The sequence below is a fragment of the Fopius arisanus genome, unplaced genomic scaffold (genome assembly GCF_000806365.1).
Source record: "Fopius arisanus strain USDA-PBARC FA_bdor unplaced genomic scaffold, ASM80636v1 scaffold00107, whole genome shotgun sequence".
NCBI classification, from domain to species: domain Eukaryota; kingdom Metazoa; phylum Arthropoda; class Insecta; order Hymenoptera; family Braconidae; genus Fopius; species Fopius arisanus.
Genome location: NW_011887846.1, coordinates 329,391 through 347,526, shown reverse-complemented (window position 1 = coordinate 347,526; position 18,136 = coordinate 329,391). Strand labels below are relative to the sequence as shown.

General features: G+C 33.7%; 1 protein-coding gene across 2 annotated transcripts; it reads right to left on the bottom strand.

Annotated features, from left to right (window-relative positions):
- Positions 1-189: 189 nt before the first annotated feature.
- LOC105271328 (protein glass) lies at positions 190-16,576 on the bottom strand. 2 transcript variants are annotated; one of them, XM_011312800.1, is made up of 7 exons: positions 16,221-16,576; positions 15,802-15,982; positions 10,889-11,264; positions 10,131-10,406; positions 7,598-7,930; positions 6,280-6,447; positions 190-4,650 (listed from the first exon to the last, which is right to left on the bottom strand). In XM_011312800.1, exons 2-7 carry the CDS (start codon positions 15,857-15,859, stop codon positions 4,485-4,487), a joined length of 1,377 nt encoding a protein of 458 aa, XP_011311102.1. In that variant the 5' UTR covers positions 15,860-15,982; positions 16,221-16,576; the 3' UTR covers positions 190-4,484. The 2 variants fall into 2 exon arrangements, with proteins under 2 accessions (XP_011311102.1, XP_011311103.1); XM_011312801.1 differs by having other exon boundaries at positions 10,889-11,246.
- Positions 16,577-18,136: the final 1,560 nt, after the last annotated feature.

Genomic DNA, 18,136 nt, shown 5'->3' with positions numbered 1-18,136 from the left:
AAAGATTAATGAAGAAAATAATAACAGAGTGAAAGAGCTGGAAGAATGCCTGAGTAATGATGATATAAAAGTTATTTTGTGCGACGATGGGTGGGGAGGGGTGGGATGGGGGAGGAGCAAGAAGAGAGGGAAACAAGAATTATAAATGAGTGGATGAATGTGAGAATGCGTTTAATGAATTTCAATCTCTTTTTTTTTCGTTTTTTTTTTCTTGTGAAGCTTTTCTGGTATGTCGAATATAATTGTGGATGTTTATGTCAAGATTAATGGAATAATTGAATGGGGAAGAGAGTGAGGAAAAAAAAATAGCGATCGCTGTAGATAACAAGAGGATCAAGACAAGATGCTTCTTTAGAATACTTTTTTTAGATTTAATAGAAGAAAAGGGATTTTTTTTTCTTTTTTACTCTCAACGTCATACACGTGAATTTTTTTTATCTAGGCTCATACCCTCGTATTCGTTATTCTCTAGAAATCTTCCTCCTGGAAATCTACAGCGTCGCATTTTTTTTTTGTATTTCGTGGAGATTTTGCATTGAATCGAGAGAAATTGATAAAAAAAATCATTAAATAATTTTTCTTCTTTTTAAATGTCGTCGATATTTCCATTCATTTACTCAACCGCTGATTCTCATTCATTGAAGGTATTTTACATTTAATTGATGTGTAATATATGAGGTACACCATTAAAACAGATTTCTCTTATTTCTTTATCACGTGATTTGGGGTTTGTGATCGGTTGAATAAAGGGTAGAGATGATTGGTAATTGGGAGGAGGTCGTGGGTCGATTTGATACCTTTCTTTTTAATGGTGGAAATATTGAGAGTGGAGTGATTATCCAAGTGATGCTGATATCAACAAGATCTTGAGGAATCGGTGACGTCCAGCATGAGACGACTAAAAAGATGATACAAAAATTAAAAACGAGAAAAACTTATATATATGTTATTATATATATAAAAGTATAAAATAAATATATAACTATCGAGAGACAACTGATGAGACCCAGAACCAGAGAGACGAACTCAAATGATTTGTTCAGTGTCTCGCAAATGTGTGATTGATGGGGCCCTTTTTTTTCGGGGCACCACATGTACAGATGAGAGATAATTATTGTGGTAATTTTCTCGTCACATTTGCGGGCTTGAGACTATTTGATACAGTAAAAATGTGACAACAGACTTGGAAATATCCTCTTATATTTATAAATCCATCAGGACTAATTCCTCCCTGTGTTTTAGGAACTTTTGGATTTTCTTTTTTAGTGGTGAGGAAACCGCGATGGTAGAGTATTTTGTATGAAAAGTCAGGAGTCATTTTAAATTGAGAATTTTTTTTTTTTTTTGGTAAAACGTCGAGTGAAAGTGGTAGAGAGTGAAAGTATGAGAGAGTGAAACATCGAGTTTTATTAATTAATGGTATGAGTAATAGTAGCAATTAAGTCGAGTATTTTTTCAGTGGAATTTTATGGAGTAGGTGAGGATGGATGAGACGTTTTTTAAACGGTGGAAAATCGATAGATTATTTGGTAATTATAATAAAATGAATTGATCATATATTTTAGAGAGAAACATATCTATTCAGTTTATTTGGCCGTTTTTTTTTTCTATTCAATATTTCTCTGGCAATTGATCAGTTTGTGGAGTGCAACTACCATCGCGGATTTGTGAATAAGAAGTTTGAGAAAATTTGACTCATTCCAACCGACGAAGTGATGAAAAATTCATTTTGATTTTTCTTTTTTTTTTCTAGAACAAGTGATCCCTGATTAAAACTTATCTTATTGAAATGGAAATAACTGAGTTAATAATGAGATACGTGAGCATCACATACAATTCATGTACACAGGATAATGACAGACGCGAGGATAAAAATATTTCTATGTAGATTACGTGCATAAAAAAATGATAAAAATGATAAAAAAAATGCGTAAACTAAAAATTAAACTGCGTACGTTTGCGAGGACTAATTAATACGAGAGAAAGAGAGAGAGAGAGAGAGAGAGAGAGAGAGAGCATGAGAGAAAGAGAGAGATAGAGAGGATGTAGAAAAAATTGAATAAAATTTTGTCAACTCGTCTTAGCGCACTCGTACAAAGTAACATTACAAGTTAGATGCATTATACAATTTTTTTTTTCCTTTTTTTTTTCTAAGAAATATTAATTACTTATACATCATTATACATATTAGAGATCGAGAGTGAAAGACAGAGTACGAATGAATTTGAGAATGTGTAAATGACTTGGGATTAAGTGGAGAAAGGAATGGAGATAAATGAAACAGAAAAATTGTTCTTATTATAGTTTTTAATCTGAGAAAGAGAGGGAAATCAATGTGGCGATGAAGTAATTCGAAGTAAATGTAACATTTTCTTCATGTTTCCATTGTTAAATCACTCCCCTCCTATTTGCAAGAAACAAATTATATATAAATAATTGAGAAATTTAACAGTCGATCACAAGAGGCCTCCTCTTCTTCCTCTTCCTCCATTTTTAGAGCTAGTGATATTCCAGGGGATTTGTAGGTTTTTCCAGTATTTTTTCATCTTGAGAGGCCTTTGGAAGAGAAAAAAAAATACTGGAATGGGGGAAAAACTTTAGGTCGAGAATTCTTAAAGCTACATATTTATGAAAGATATCTTCAAAAAATTGTTCATTTTTGAGGAACAGAATTAAGTGGGTTGAATAGAGTTTGATGAAGACAAACTGTTCTAATAAATCTTCAAAAATACGAGGTGATGGAAAGGTGGCACATACGAGGGTCGCCATCTTGAATGTCTTCTCATCTAAAATGGCTTCCACAACGGTGGTCCTCACCTCGTATTTTTAAACAATTATTAGAAATATTCTTCTGCCTTCAATCAATCTTAACTCACTTCGTCCTGTTTCTATGAAATGAAGAATTTGTTCAAGATTTTACAAAAAAAAAACGATCTCTCTTGCGCTGAGAATTCAAGAGCCAAAATTTTTTCCACATTTTGATTTTTTTTTCAGTCTCTCAAAGATTGAAAATTGGAAATAATCAATTAAACGAGACGAACCACTGGATGATCCCAAATTATTCGATTCTTTCATTATTATCACCCCATTTTCTTTAATGAATCGGTTGTAGAGAACTTCTCATCGATAAGATCCACCTGCATGTATATAATACTGAGTACCACGAAATTAATTATGCGTAAACCCTGGTGAGAGAGAAAAAAATGATTGAAAAGAAGTAACACATTTTTATTTTACAAAAAAAAAAAAAAACTAGAGATCCAACAAAACGTGAGAGAAGGCTGGAATGGATTGAGTCATTGTTGGGTAAATAAATTGCGGATTGATGGGGAAGAGAAGATAACAAAGTGCGATGAAACATAGACGATGATTTAATAAATGATACGGTGATGAGTACCGCAACATTAATATTAATTATGATTAATAATAATTATTACAATAAATACAATATTTGTACAATAATCAACGGTGCTGTGGTGAATGTTTAGGGCTTCTTGCCATTTTTTTCGATTCAGATTCCCTCGATCCAGAGCTGGAGACTATTTCGAAAGACGCATTTGAGGAACCACAACAGATTTTCATCGACTCTTTCTTATTTCTGATTTTTTCGTCGAATTTTTTCAGTAGTCAAAAAGTAAAGTCATTAATTGAATATTTTTTCTTGTTAATTATGGGATATCTCGGAAATGGTTGGTCTACGATAAAAATGATAAAGGCATTTTTTGTAGGTCATTAAATTTCCAAGGAAAATGGTCTTTTGGCATTTCCTCCGAGGATCAATGGTTCTAGTGAAAAAATGGAGTTTCACTTTACTCCTTTTCTATTGACTGATGAGTGATATTTTTGAAGTGATACTTTTTGGCAGGGGTAGTGAAATGAAAAATCGTTACGAAAATAGAAACGGAAGTGACACAATCAATGTGACGGATGTAGTGATCCCTCTCTCCCTTCTATTCCTTTTCTTTCATCAGACATTTCTTTCTGCTATTAGAAATAAAAAAGCTAGAGATCCTTTTTCATTGATCTGACGTGGTATCACCATTCTGTGTAACTATTCTCATATTAATACTCTTCAAAATCGATCCAGTAATTACGGAATGAGAATGGAGAGAGAGATTCTAAAGGTCAATAGTTTGCAATATGTGAGAATCCTTCCAGAAGTTTCACTTCTGCCGTGTGGCCCGAGCGCACTCTGATTTTTAATAATCAATGACTTCAAAATAGTGAATAGCTCTGTCATAGGAAAGAGATCACAGGATTTGTTTGGCTTCGAGGAGAGAAACATTTCTGAAATACTCGAGATAATTTTAACACTTTCGTTGACACTCGCTTCAATTATTTTAATGATAAATTCTCGGTAAAATGCTAAAAATTTAATAATTTCGTTGTAAGTTGGAACCGAGTCGAATACAGGCTGGTATTCGACAGTATGGAAATGTGGTGCATGTACAATCGATTGATAATGATTGATTGGTCGTAGTGTGTCACGTCAGGGAGCCACCGTGGACCCTCATGTGCCTGTTCAAATTGCCACTTTGGCTGAAACGTAGTAAGCATAATTTGCACTGGTATGGCTTCTCCCCGGAGTGAATGCGCAGGTGTTTCGTCAGGGTGGAACTGTCCGAGAATGCTTTCTTGCAGAATCTGCATCTAAAATTTCAACAAAACATTTTTTTAAATTTCGTTATAGATTAGATAGATTATAGATTAGATAGTTATAGAACTCTGAATGAACTTTGAACGCGTAGATGCAAGAGTTCTTGTTTTGAAAAAAAAATTGAGGAACTCCTGATCGCTGGATCATCCATTGCACGAAGAGGAAAATACTTGGAACATTACGGAACTTTTTGAGGAGTAATGTCAAGTTTTAAGTACTGGAGCTACTGTAAAACGGGTCGACATTTCTGGAACTTTCAGGAATTTTTCATGAAAAACAAGGTGATGCCACGATTACGCAAAAGTTCCGTAATTTTTCGGATTAGGATTTTTCTCTCCGTGATAAAAAATGGGATTTTTATTAGATACAATAGAGGAAAATTAAGATCAAGAGTTCCGAGGATTAAAGGTTGTCTTGTTGAAGAACTCCAACAAAATCTAGATTTTAATTGGCAGAGGAAAATTTCTTATTATGAAGGGCAAATTGGAAAAACTATGGACTTTAATTAATGGTACGAACTCTTGATGCTAGAAGCTTTGATTGAAATAAGGAAGTTTGCTTTTAATTAAGTGAGAGAGCAAAGGCTGGGATCAAGAGTTCCAGAAATTCACGAAATTATTCTGGAAAGCTCGGGCAAAATTTAGATTTGAAATTGACAGAGGAAAAAGATTTTTCAGAAAAATGGAGAGAACTCTTGAATTCAGGAATGCGGGGAAGTAAGAAGATTTTTGGAAAAAGGCTGCAATTGGAGGAACTCCTGATTCTAAAATCCCTGATTAATATAAAGAATTTTATTTGATTTAAGAGAGGGAATTAAGATCAAGAGTTCCGAAGACTAAAGGTTGGCTTGCTGAAGAACTCTAATGAAGTCTAGATTTTAATTCGCAAAGAGAAACTTTTCTTTTGAAGGATAGATTGGAAAGAACTCTGGAATTTAGGAATGCAGAATACAAGAGTTTACACTTTCGAGCCAACAATTGTAGGGACTTTTGATGCTAGAAGCTTTGATTAAAATGAGGAAGTTTTTTTTTTAATTAAGCCAAAGAGAAAATAATTAGAATCAAGAGTTCCTGAAATGAAGTTTCTCTGCAGGAAACCTCGGGTAAAATTTATATCCGAAATTCACAGAGTAAATCTGAAATCTAGGAATACAAAGAAGCAAGAATTCTTGATTTTGAAAAAAGGCGAGACATTAGAAGAACTCCTGATCCTAGAATCCTCGATTCATATAGAGGATTTTCATTTGATTCAAGTGAAAGGGGATTAGGAGCAAGAGTTCCGAGGATTGGCGGGATTTCCCTGTTGGGGAACTCTTGCAAACTTCAAATACAAAACTCACAAATAAAACCATTTTTTAAATTGATTCGAAGGAACTCTGAAGTCTAAGAATCCAAAGGAACAAGAACTCTCTGTTGGGAAAAAATCATAAATTGGAGGAACTCTTGATTCTGGAAACCGTGATTAAAATGGGAGAGTTGCTTATTTGATTACAATTGTGGGGACGATTGTTGGGACTGAGGCAAGTGAGAACTCTCGTTTCTCTGTAGCGAGATTTTTACATTTTCTAGGGTTCGTTTTATTCCAGCCTAGGGACAGCTCATGAAGTGACCATTGGGAATTACCTGTAGGGACGCTCGCCGGAGTGGGTCCTCATGTGCGTCGTCACGGAACTACTCTGGGAGAACCTTCGGTCGCACACTGGACATCGAAAGGGCTTTTCCCCGGAGTGGGTTCTCGCATGGGCTGTCAAGTTCGCTGCTTGGCTAAACGCTTTCGAACAAGCGTGACATCTGGAAATTTAGAATTTTTACCATTTTTTAAGGGGTTGTATCAGCTTCAAACAATCGATTTTTTATTTATCATCTTATTAATTTCTACAATGTCTGTAATATTGTCCAATAATTTCACATCGATTGGAGTTAAAGTTTTGGAGACAGAGCCTTGAACAATTCTGCTCCCAGGGCCAGCTTTGTTGTCGCTCAAGAGTTCAAACGCGTTTTTCTCGAAACTCTGTTTTTAAAGTCAGTACCCAACCGATTTTTATCAAATTTTGCACACGTCTTCGAGATACTATTGCTCACTTTTTGAACAAAGGATTTTTTTTTCAATTGCAGCCATTTTTATAGGTGCAATATGTAGTGAAAATTCCTCGAAATTGGTAATTTTTCATAAAAAGGTCTGCCAAAAATCCAATTATTTTTTCTCTTGTTCAAATACTGGTTCAGTCTTACTTAAAATCCGCCATTTTTGGTCAATTTTGGATGATCCTTTCATGAATTCCGAAATTTCCTTACTTTTCCGAAATAACGGTTATTTTTTCCCTCACCCCTCCTTTATAGAAAAGATTGCAATAGAAAATTTCAATCGTCGATTTCGGCAACTTCTCCATTTTTTTTTCAATCTAATTTTTTGTTAAACATATATATGTATGGAATTTAATTATTAAATGATAACAAATTGATCTCAGAAAGACCAATTTTTGTTTTTTATTTTTCTTCAGATGAGAATTAAATGAGCAAACAATTTAAAAATACATTTTCGATGGTAAATTTTCTGAATTTAAAAAAAAAAAAAATCAGATTTAAAACAAAATGGCGAAATTGCCAAAAAATGCTATATACATATCTGTATAAAATATATACTGATATTAATCATATATAGTATATATACGACCCACATACGACCCTATATATATATCGTATTTCCCAGAATAAGATCGATGACAAAAAATGTTACCGTCTTTTTTAAAAATGGAGGCACGATTTGAATTTCTCCGGTATTAATTATTTGATCGAGCCGATCTTCAATGCCAAGAGTTATCACGAGAAAAAAAGATTCTGTTCAAATTTCAATAAAAAATACGTCAATTTTTGTAAAAAATAAACGAATAAAGGTCTCCCTGAAATGCTGTTACAATTGTCCAATCCTCTTACGACGTACCTGAAGGGTTTTTCCCCCGAGTGCGTCCTAAGATGTGTCTTAAGCGTGCTAGGTCTTGCATAAGTTTTTCCACAGATTTTACATAAATTCGGTCTCCCATTGTCGTCATGAATAATACTGGAACCCGAGGTATTGGCTGATACGCAGAGCGCGTGCTCGTTGCCGGTGGATTGTATTCTGGTGTGGGGATGAGAATGCGAGGGGTGTGCACCCACAAAGCTATTGGTGGATGTCTGATTTACCCTCGACTGCGACTCCTGCATCGGGTTGTATTGAGAGGCGGGACTCAACAAGGGTTCCACGCCCCAAGCCGATGCATAACTCTGGTCGTACCTGAAAAAATTATAAATAAACTAAGAGAACTTCCATTATTCCGGGGGATTATTCACTCTCCAATATCGTGACACAATCATTTTACATAATTTCAAAGTGATTTCAAATGATTCCGGGGATTTATTTATTTTAAGTGATTCTAAGAGTTCTTCTCACGTTCTCGTCATTTTATAAATATTTATTTATATTTTATAAATATTTATATTTATATTTTATAAATATTTATTTCGTCAAATTATAAATAAACTAAGAGAACTTCCATTATTCCGGGGATTTATTTATTTCAAGTGATTCTAAGAGTTCTTCTCACGTTCTCGTCATTTTATAAATATTTATTTATATTTTATAAATATTTATTTCGTCAAATTATAAATAAACTGAGAGAACTTCCATTATTCCGGAGGATTATTCATTCTCCAATATCGTGACACAATCATTTTACATCATTTCAAAGTGATTTCAAATGATTCCGGGGATTTATTTATTTTAAGTGATTCTAAGAGTTCTTCTCACGTTCTCGTCATTTCAAATGATTTCGCATGATTTTTGTTGATTGCAATTGATTTCGAATTTTTGATTGAGTCATTTGTGGAATAGCAATTAGGCAAGTGAGCGAAATAGGAATGAATGAATCTGTCTGTATATGCTGAACGATTACTTGGAAGATTTTGGAAAATATCCGTTTGATTCCAGAATTTGTTTTTTTTTTACTGAAAAAACGTTCGCTGCACGGAGAGAATATATTTTTAAAAACACGTTTCTTTTGCGTGGTTTTGGTTTTGCGTAATTTCGGAGCGAAATATGGCTGGAGGAAATTTTACGGAACTCCGGAGTTCCGTAATTTTCAGTTGAATTATCAGTGAGAAATTACGATACCATCACTTTAATTTTTTGAGTTGATTTCGTAATCGGTAAGCTGAGAACTGAAAGTTCCGTAATTTTTACTGAATATTTCTCTCCGTCTGAGAACTGTCCTGTGTTATACAAGAGAAATATTCATCAAAAATGGACATTTAAGTCGGAAATTTTACAGAACTATCACGTAATTTTTATCTAAAGTCACAGAATTTTTCTGCGGTGTTCCATAATTTTTATCTGAAGTACCGGCGCGAAAATACGATACCGTCACTTCAATTTTTCGAATCGACTCAGTAATCGGTAAATGAACAGAAAGTTCCGTAATTTTTACTAAATATTTCTCTTCGTCTGAGAACTACCCTGTGTTATACGAGAGAAATATTCAATAAAAATGGACATTTAAGTCGGAAATTTTACGGAACTATCACGTAATTTTTATCTAAAGTTACGGAATTTTTCTGCGGTGTTCCGTAATTTTTATCTGAAGTACCGGTGCAAAATTACGATAGCATCACTTCAATTTTTCGAATGAACTCCGTAATCGGTAAATGAGCAGAAAGTTCCGTAATTTTTACTAAATATTTCTCTCCGTGTAGTGAAGAAATTTGGAATATGAAAAGTCACTTCACTGATTTCTGATTTGATAGAAGAGGAGAAGTTTTTATAGCGTTCAACATCTTGTGACTAGGGAGGGAAACAGGATAATTCTCGATATAATTTTACAAGAAAAATTTACTGAAAAAAATTGATAGTCCAGAGCGGGATTTCACTTGAAATCGATGAAATCATATGGCATCATATCCCACATATTTCTTCTGATTTCAAGTGATTTCAATCCAAAGTGATACCGTCATTTTACCAAGGAATAACCCCTCGATCATTTCCCCATTATCTCCATGTCGATGTCCACATTAATTCGTGTTTTTCTTAATTTCTAACGATTTTATGGAAAAAATGTACAGGACTTTATTATGGCCCATCTAATTTCCGAGAGAAAATGGCTTTTCTGAATTTCTCCTGAAATCGATGGTTTCTGAGATAACTCCACATTCAAATTGAAAAACGTGGAGTTCTGGAATTATTGTGTTGATATCAAATTGCTTTCACCCCCATTATCTCCAAAACAATAGATTTAATAGGAAAACTGTTAAGGACTTTTTTATAGCGAATCAGATTTGCGAAATAAAAGAGCTTTTCATATTTTTCCATAAAACCGATAAATTCCTCGATAAATCGATATTTCAGTGGCATTCGGATTTCTGTAAATGGAAATTGAAGCCAACGGACAAGTGTTTGATGCTAAATGCCTGATTAACTACTTGCAATCGAAATGTACACTTACCCTGGATGCATGTTCATGTTCATGGTCATGTTCATGGAGACATTGACGGACATTGCGGGTCCAGCGGCGTAATGACTAGGAGCCACTGGTGGAGGCGCCAGATTTTGTCCGTATTCTTGACCATAATGATGATTTCCCACTGGAGATGTGTAATAACCACCAGTGGGACTTGCTGGATGGACAACAGCGTGTTTCAGGGACAGCAAAACGTCGGCAACACCTTCTCCATTGGGATTTCCTGCCCGGGGCATGCAGTCCGATCTTGTGCATCCCCAACTGAAATTCAATATGTCTCTTTTAAATTATTGGATCCAACTGTAAACAACTCGATATTCACCTAATATAATTCAACAATTTTTTTTTATTGAAGAGAATTTTCCAATCTTTAAAATGACTCTGAAATTAATCGAATCGATCAATTTCTCTGGAAGATATGAAAATAATGAAGAAAAGTTTCTCAAATCCTAGATCCCTGAACATCGCATGAACTTCTATGTTCAACCCTCGATAACTGGAGATCGACTGAATATAATTCAACTTATCGAACACCAAATTAAAGAGTATTTTCCAATCTTCAAAATGGCTGTAGAAAAATGGAAATCGATCAATTCCTTCGCGAGATATAGAATAAATAAGAAAAATAACTTCGTTCTGCCCATCAACCCGATCACCTGAAGGTTTTCAAATGCAATCTAGCAATCGACTCAAATAAATTAACTAAAAATCCTCTCAATGGTATAAATAAAAAGTAAACTCACTTGTATGTGGCAGAACAAGGGCTGAACAATCCTGGAGGCAATGGATCGAGGTCCAGCGGAGGCAGTGGAAATCCTGCCATGTCATCAACCCAAAAACTCGCGCCGAATTCTCCGACGACTTGTGTCTGGCCGTTGGTATGAATCCCTTGTCCTGTCTCCGGATTTATCTCATCCCCTGGACTTGACTGCAGCTCCTGAAGACTCCCTAGAGCTACAGCAGCAGCAGCTGCAGCAGCTGTAGTCGCGTCATCCCCTGGATTGTGAGACTCTGACAGGGTCTCCTCACCTCCAAGGACACTCAGGACACTTGTCCCACAGAGACCGTTTGGAATGCTCGCCTCGATGCTGCCTACTGACCCTAACAACCCGTTCAAACCTTATTTCAAACAATTAATCCAAATAGTTCAGTCTCAAGTCTTCAATCTCTACTTCATCTCCCATTTTTTTTTTAATATTTTTCAGTATTATAAAAAATGTACTTTTGTTATTATTGATTTATTTTTTTAATTATATTAATTTATATATGAATTGTTATACATATATATGCATATATAATATATATTATATATGAATTATTTTTCATTATTATAAAAAATATAATTTTATTATCATTGATTCATTTTTTGAATTGTATGAATTTATATATGAATTGTTATACATATATATGTATGTATAATATACATTATATAAAAATAATTTTTCATTATTATAAAAAATATACTTTTATTATTATTGATTTTTGGAATCTAGGGGAGAGCCGGGTAGAATGGGACGCAGGTTAAAATGGATTGAATGAAGGGGTTCAATGGGAGACGAGGGGAAAAGAGTCCATCGTAACAATCCACTATTCAAATTTGTTTTTCCAGAATTTTATTACTGATAAAAAATCTTAAGGTTGTTGTATCGCGATAGTCTCTGCAAAAAGTTTATCCGCTGTAAAACGAGCTAGTTTAGAACACAATCTTTTCACGGTATCCAGTCGCGCTTGATTGATTGCATTGTGCGTGGATAGCTGAAGCATAACTATATATTTTCCATATTAACTATTTTCAATTATATAAATTTATGGATTTTCCATAATTATATCGTGTAAACCAAATGGTCAATCGATTTGATTTTTTTTTCTGCATTCCCTCTCACGATATATATTCCATGTTTTTTTTTATTTGAAAAATTATATATTTTCCATATTAACTATTTTCAATTATATAAATTTATGGATTTTCCATAATTATATCGTGTAAACCAAATGGTCAATCGATTTGATTTTTTTCTGCATTCCCTCTCACGATATATATTCCATGTTTTTTTTTTTATTTCAAAAACTATATATTTTCCATATTAACTATTTTCAATTATATAAAGTTATGGATTTTCCATAATTATAGCGCGTAAACCAAATGGTCAATCGATTTGATTTTTTTTCTGCATTCCCTCTCACGATATATATTCCATGTTTTTTTTTTATTTCGAAAACTGTATATTTTCCATATTAACTATTTTCAATTATATAAATTTATGGATTTTCCATAATTATAGCGCGTAAACCAAATGGTTAATCGATTTGATTTTTTTTCTGCATTCCCTCTCACGATGTATATTCCATGTTTTTTTTTTATTTCGAAAACTGTCGAGCCGTTGATATTTTAAAAATTCTAATTGGTGGAACTCTATTTAAACACGTGTTAAGTCGCTTGAATTTCAAAAATTTATATCTCAAGTTCAAAAAGGTCAACGGTTCAAAGGTTTCAAGTTCAAATGTTCAAAAGGTCATTTTGTAACTAATTTTTTGAACTATTCACCATAAAATTTTTAACGAAAACTATCCAACAAAAATTTTTGCAAAAGCAAAATTGAGCGATTTAACCTAGATGGCGCATTTTTTTAAAATATTGGAAAATAAAAAAAAAAGGAAACAATAGTTCAATTAAGGATGTTCTGCACGTACAGTCAAAACAAAAGTTTATGACACCTTCTATGATTTGTTATATTTATCTCAATTAATTTTCAATCAATATTCCTATACGTTAATTAGTTGAAGTAATAGCCATAGAAAATAATTATATTGTGTTTGATTTTATGAATAAATATTATATTGTTTAAACAAATTGATGAAAAAAACATTTAGTCAATCGTCATGAAATTTTTCCCACCCTTTCATATCTGCTTCAATAGTAAATTTTCAAAATTTCAACAAAATTTTATATTTTGGACTATATTTACAGAAATTTTTATTTTCTCCATAAGAGGCCGTGTTAATTGAAAACTTGAATAATTAATGACCGCAAAACGGTGGAGTGAATCAATCTCAAATTTGATACAGGCATCTGTTATCATTTCAAAAACATTATGTCAAAATTTCAAGCAATTTTTATATCTTCGCTACTAGATCCAAAAAAATCTTAAAAGAAAAAATTAATTTTGCAAAAAAACACTGACACTTTAGACTGTCTCCAAAATTTTTTGGCGAAAAAAAAAATTACTGGAAATGCGTTAAAAACACTTTCCCGCAGGTATTCCATTTTGCCCGTCTCTCCTATATAAAATGGATACATGATATACATAATACATATAGGGCATTCCACGTTAACTCGTGAGGTTTCAACCCTCATGGTTTCCTATTTATTTGCAAATGCGCCCATCCATTCACCACGTAAATATAACATCTCCAATTTTTTTATTTTGTTTTTTAATCACATGTTTTGGTCCAATTGAATTTGGAACTTTTTTTTGAGTCGTAATTTACGGCCTCCAGTGATGAGTTACTCAAACAATTGTAAAAACAAAAAAGTCACTTTTTAGGTGAAGAATTGAAAAATATAGCAATTTTTTTAATTAATCATCATTATCACAATTTTAGAATCAAATTGATAATTTTCGCCACAAAAACTTGAATATCGAAAAAAAAACACTTTCAATTTTTTAATTTTTAAATTTTTCCTGTTTAAAATCCCATGCCTTTTGCTGGTTTTGGCGCGAATGGCATCATCGGATCTCGAAAGGGAATTTTGAAATCGATTTTTGGAAAAAATTTAGTAAAAATTTTTGGAAATTCTAGATTATTTGAAAATTGGTTTTTATATATATTTTTTTTATGAGGAATCATATTATTTACAACTATTTACATCATGAGAAGGTATAGTATTCGGCTCCTGATGGCTTCCACAATATTATACACGGACGGAAATATTCAATAAAAATCACGTGTCCTTTGCGTAATTCCGGAGCGAAATGTGGTTATAGGAAATTTTACGGAACTCTCACGTACTTTTTATCTAAAGTCACGGAATTTTTCTCCGGGGTTCCCTCATTTTTGTCTGAGTCATCTGTGAAAAATTACGATACCACCACCTTCTTCCTTCCAATTTTTTCAAGATTCCGTAATCGGTAAGCGAACTGAAACTTCCGTCATTATTACTAAATATTTCTCTCCGTTTCCATTTTCAATTCATCGCAGAACGCATATCATTTTGCTTTTGAACTTTCATTAGAAACTGGTGTCACATGATGACTCTAGTTTATGGCTTTTCGCGTATGTAAATTGTTCTAGTTTACGAACTTTCAAAAATTTTCAAAATTTTCAAAATTTTCGAGGCCCAATGATCCACCTGGCCCCAAAAGCAGCGGAAAACCTATAGTCTTTTAAACAGTAAAATTTAATGGTGATTAAAAGTGAAAACAAAATTAAAGCTTTAGTTCAAAAAGTGATTATTTAAAAAATTGCTATATTTTTTAAATTTTTAATTTAAAAACTGACTTTTTTGTTTTGACAATTTTTCGAGTAACTCATCACTGTGTACCGTAAATGACGAAACAAAAATATATAAAAATACCATATCAATTTCATATATCCACTGGACTACTTCTATATAAATATATAAAATATATAATTGACAAAATGGATATTTTGATAATTGGAAAATCAGTCATTTTTTCTTATTATCTATTTATCTCGAGACCTATCGACTTTGGAGGAAAACCTTAGGGAACTTTTTTGGAGCTCTTTAAATTTTCAACAAAAAAGATTTTTATGCTAATCGTCTTAAAGTCGATAGTTTTCGAGATAAAGCATGTTAAAAGTAGATAAATTCCACTTAAGCTTTTTATTTTTCTCGAATTTTTGTTTTAGTATTATTGTTTTTTGTTTTTTACTTCATTGAGGTTCATGAATGTTTGTGGAGGAGTAATCTAGACCGAATTAATTGAAATGATGTGTAGTTTTAAATTATTAATATTATCACTAATTTTCAACTGTTGATCTGTTGATTAAATGCGGTTTAAATGATTGAAATCATCAATTTATCGTAAAAACACACAACAACTTTTTTGTAGATAATTGAATTTCCGAGAAGAAAGGCTTTTTGATATTTTCTCCTAAAATCAATATTCTTTCAGATAATCGATTTAAAAACTTTATATAAGACTGGAAATCTCCATTTTTCCCAATTCCTAAAGAAAACATTAAAAAAATATAAAATCCATGTATTTTACACATCTTTTGAAACATAAATTTTCAGTAAATTCATCAACTCCTCCCGACAAGTACTCTCCCAAAGATCTATGATTTAATTATTAATTCAGTTTTAACGGTGAATTTTAATGATACAACCCGCGCAAAAAATTCAGTATCCGAAAATATATCCGAATAACATCCGGATATATGTCCGGCCAAAAATGCGGTACCCAAGATATATTTAATATATACCTGTAGATATATCTAAAGCTCATATAATGTAAATATTTGATATACAAATAATAAAAATGGGGGTTAAATTTTGGGCCAAAAATCCAAGAACCGAGAAATGTTTTCGAGATGTATATATATGTATATGTATATGTATGTGTTCCATGTGGGAATAATTGTCCTTATATGGTGTGTAATAAAAAAAGGGGGGAAATGTAAAATGACGTACCTAGGGTATAGGCAGGCTCTGAGCTGTTGGTCGAATGGTGGTTCTGCAGAAACTCCATCTCTGATAAATATCTGGGACGTATTCCACCCCCAGAATCCACCCCCTGGCCCCTCTATCCTTTCCTGAGCGATGCTGCGTGGTCCAGCCCCTCGTTGTCCTGACAACCCCGCGTGATTTCCCACTGCACAACCGCAAGTATTTTTCATTAACATCCCCCTTTATTTTCCATTTTCCATCTTCCAAACTACCCGATCAAAACAATCCCTCGATAAAAATAAAACAAGAGAATCTCCTCCCACTAAATGCCCGCCCTCCCCTCCCCCAATTTTCTTAGATTTTCATCAATTTCCCACGATTTTCCACGATTTCCCACGCGGAATACCCATGCGCTTTCCACGTGGGAAAAACGGAAATCTTACCTTGAAGTCTTCGCTCATAATTACTGGATTAATTACATCCCTGCAATCGTCTCGTACTCCGGGAAAATTGCGCCCGAATTTTCCACCGGAAAATCTACCCCGAACTCACGATTTTCATAATTTTCCACATGGCGGTCAATCCTGTCGGTGATTTCAACATTTCCTTGGAGGTCAATTAGAATTGTCACTCAGAAATTAATTAGATATTTAATTTTCAATTTTGGAAATGTAATTTTCCGGAGAAATTTTCGTGATTTAGGGATTCATTTACACTTTTCCGATTGATTATTCCAATGATTAATTCTTTCACTGTTTAATAAGAAAAATCAATCATATTGAATAAAAAAGAAGCTGTTGATTTTTGAATTTTCATTTAGAAAATGGATTTAATTTTGAACTTTTCCTCTGAAGACTTCACTCGCACTTTCATCAACTTGTCCTCAATTACATGAATCAATCCACTGATAGTGACTTAAAAAAATGTCCACAGAATTGCCAAATGATTTTCATTAAATATGAAATCAAATAAAAATTCACAACGGAAAACTCTCCCTTGGAATTCACAAAATGGCACTTGCAGTTGACCGGATTGATTGGTGGATTGATGAAACAAATGGTCAATTATTGAGATTGACTCCTGGGAGTTAATGACAATAGCCCTCGGTCCCTTTGGCACCCCTTGACAGACTGACAAGAATAACTTGAAGAGAAACCGTCCCCTGGTCACACCCCACTACAGCTCCGGCTATCACCCACACCAACTCTTCTCCAATGACGCCTCCTGCTCTTTCCCTCAATGATCACTTTTTATTTTTCTAATTAGATCATCTGTTGTTAAGGGATGAGAGGGATGACATTTTATACGAATCGGTGTCATTCAGTGATCCCCGGTTCCTGGATCCATCCGCATGTTTCAGGGGGAACGATTGCATTTCAACACCATACCGATCACGGTGGTCCGGCTTGTGAGATCACTCGCTCGTAATGCCTTTTATTTCGACACTTTTCGGTGGGTCAATCAGGGGAAATAATTAATTTCATACCCCAAATATTCTCATTTTCTCTTAAAATCTCCAATTTTTTACGTTTTTTTTTTACATTACTTCTTAAACCCGCCCTTAACATCGTAACTATTCATTTTAGGAGAAAATGTCATAAGAGATTTTGTAACAGAAATTTTATCAGCTACAAAAAAGGTATTCGCAGTCTATCGCGTTAAGTCGATAGTTTTCGCGATAAATCGATTATTGCGAAGAATGTTCATAAGAAATCAGTTGATTTTGGTGTTTTGTTGAACATCGATTTATGAGAAAACTATCGATTTTAAGAGGAAATGTCATAAGATCATGATTATCAGGAATTAAATTAGCTACAAAAAAGTAATGTACCGTTTTCACCGCAAATTGATACTTCTTTAGTTAAATGGATAATTGTGAAAAATTCACTACTGGATCAAAATGTTTTTTTTATTAACCGATTTTTATTTCGTCTGAGGAATAGCCCGTCATGGAAAAAAGCCGGTCAACGAGAATAACTTTTGGGTCCTTGGGTAAATACCACGGGCCCAATCGGCCGGCAATGTAAACCAATACTCTGATGGTGAAGTTAAACCGTTCTCCCAAGAGAGAAGGAATATCCCAGAGCATCCTGATGGCTCCACGCGGATGATTCTATCGGATATATCGAAAAAAATAATACCGTCAACCCAATCCTCTCTAACAGGCGCGATGTGGTCGACTTCCTTTTCCTGTTTCCATCGGAACTAGAGTCAGGTGTGACCCCAGAGAACTCCAGAAACATGTAACAAGATCTCACCGGCACATGTGACGAATGGACTATTTTTTTTCGGGTTTAATTCACGATTTTGTTAACATGAGCGTCTGTTGCATTATCACACTCGTCCGGTAATTTATCAT

Excerpts from the sequence above, each read along its gene's own strand:
- LOC105271328 (XM_011312800.1), bottom strand. The coding sequence starts at position 15,859 with ATGGAGTTTCTGCAGAACCACCATTCGACCAACAGCTCAGAGCCTGCC. Across the intron at positions 7,931-10,130 it reads AACATGAACATGCATCCAGG|GTACGACCAGAGTTATGCAT; the intron begins GTAAGTGTACAT and ends TAATTTTTTCAG. Across the intron at positions 6,448-7,597 it reads TCGGGGGAAAAACCCTTCAG|ATGTCACGCTTGTTCGAAAG; the intron begins GTACGTCGTAAG and ends CTAAATTTCCAG.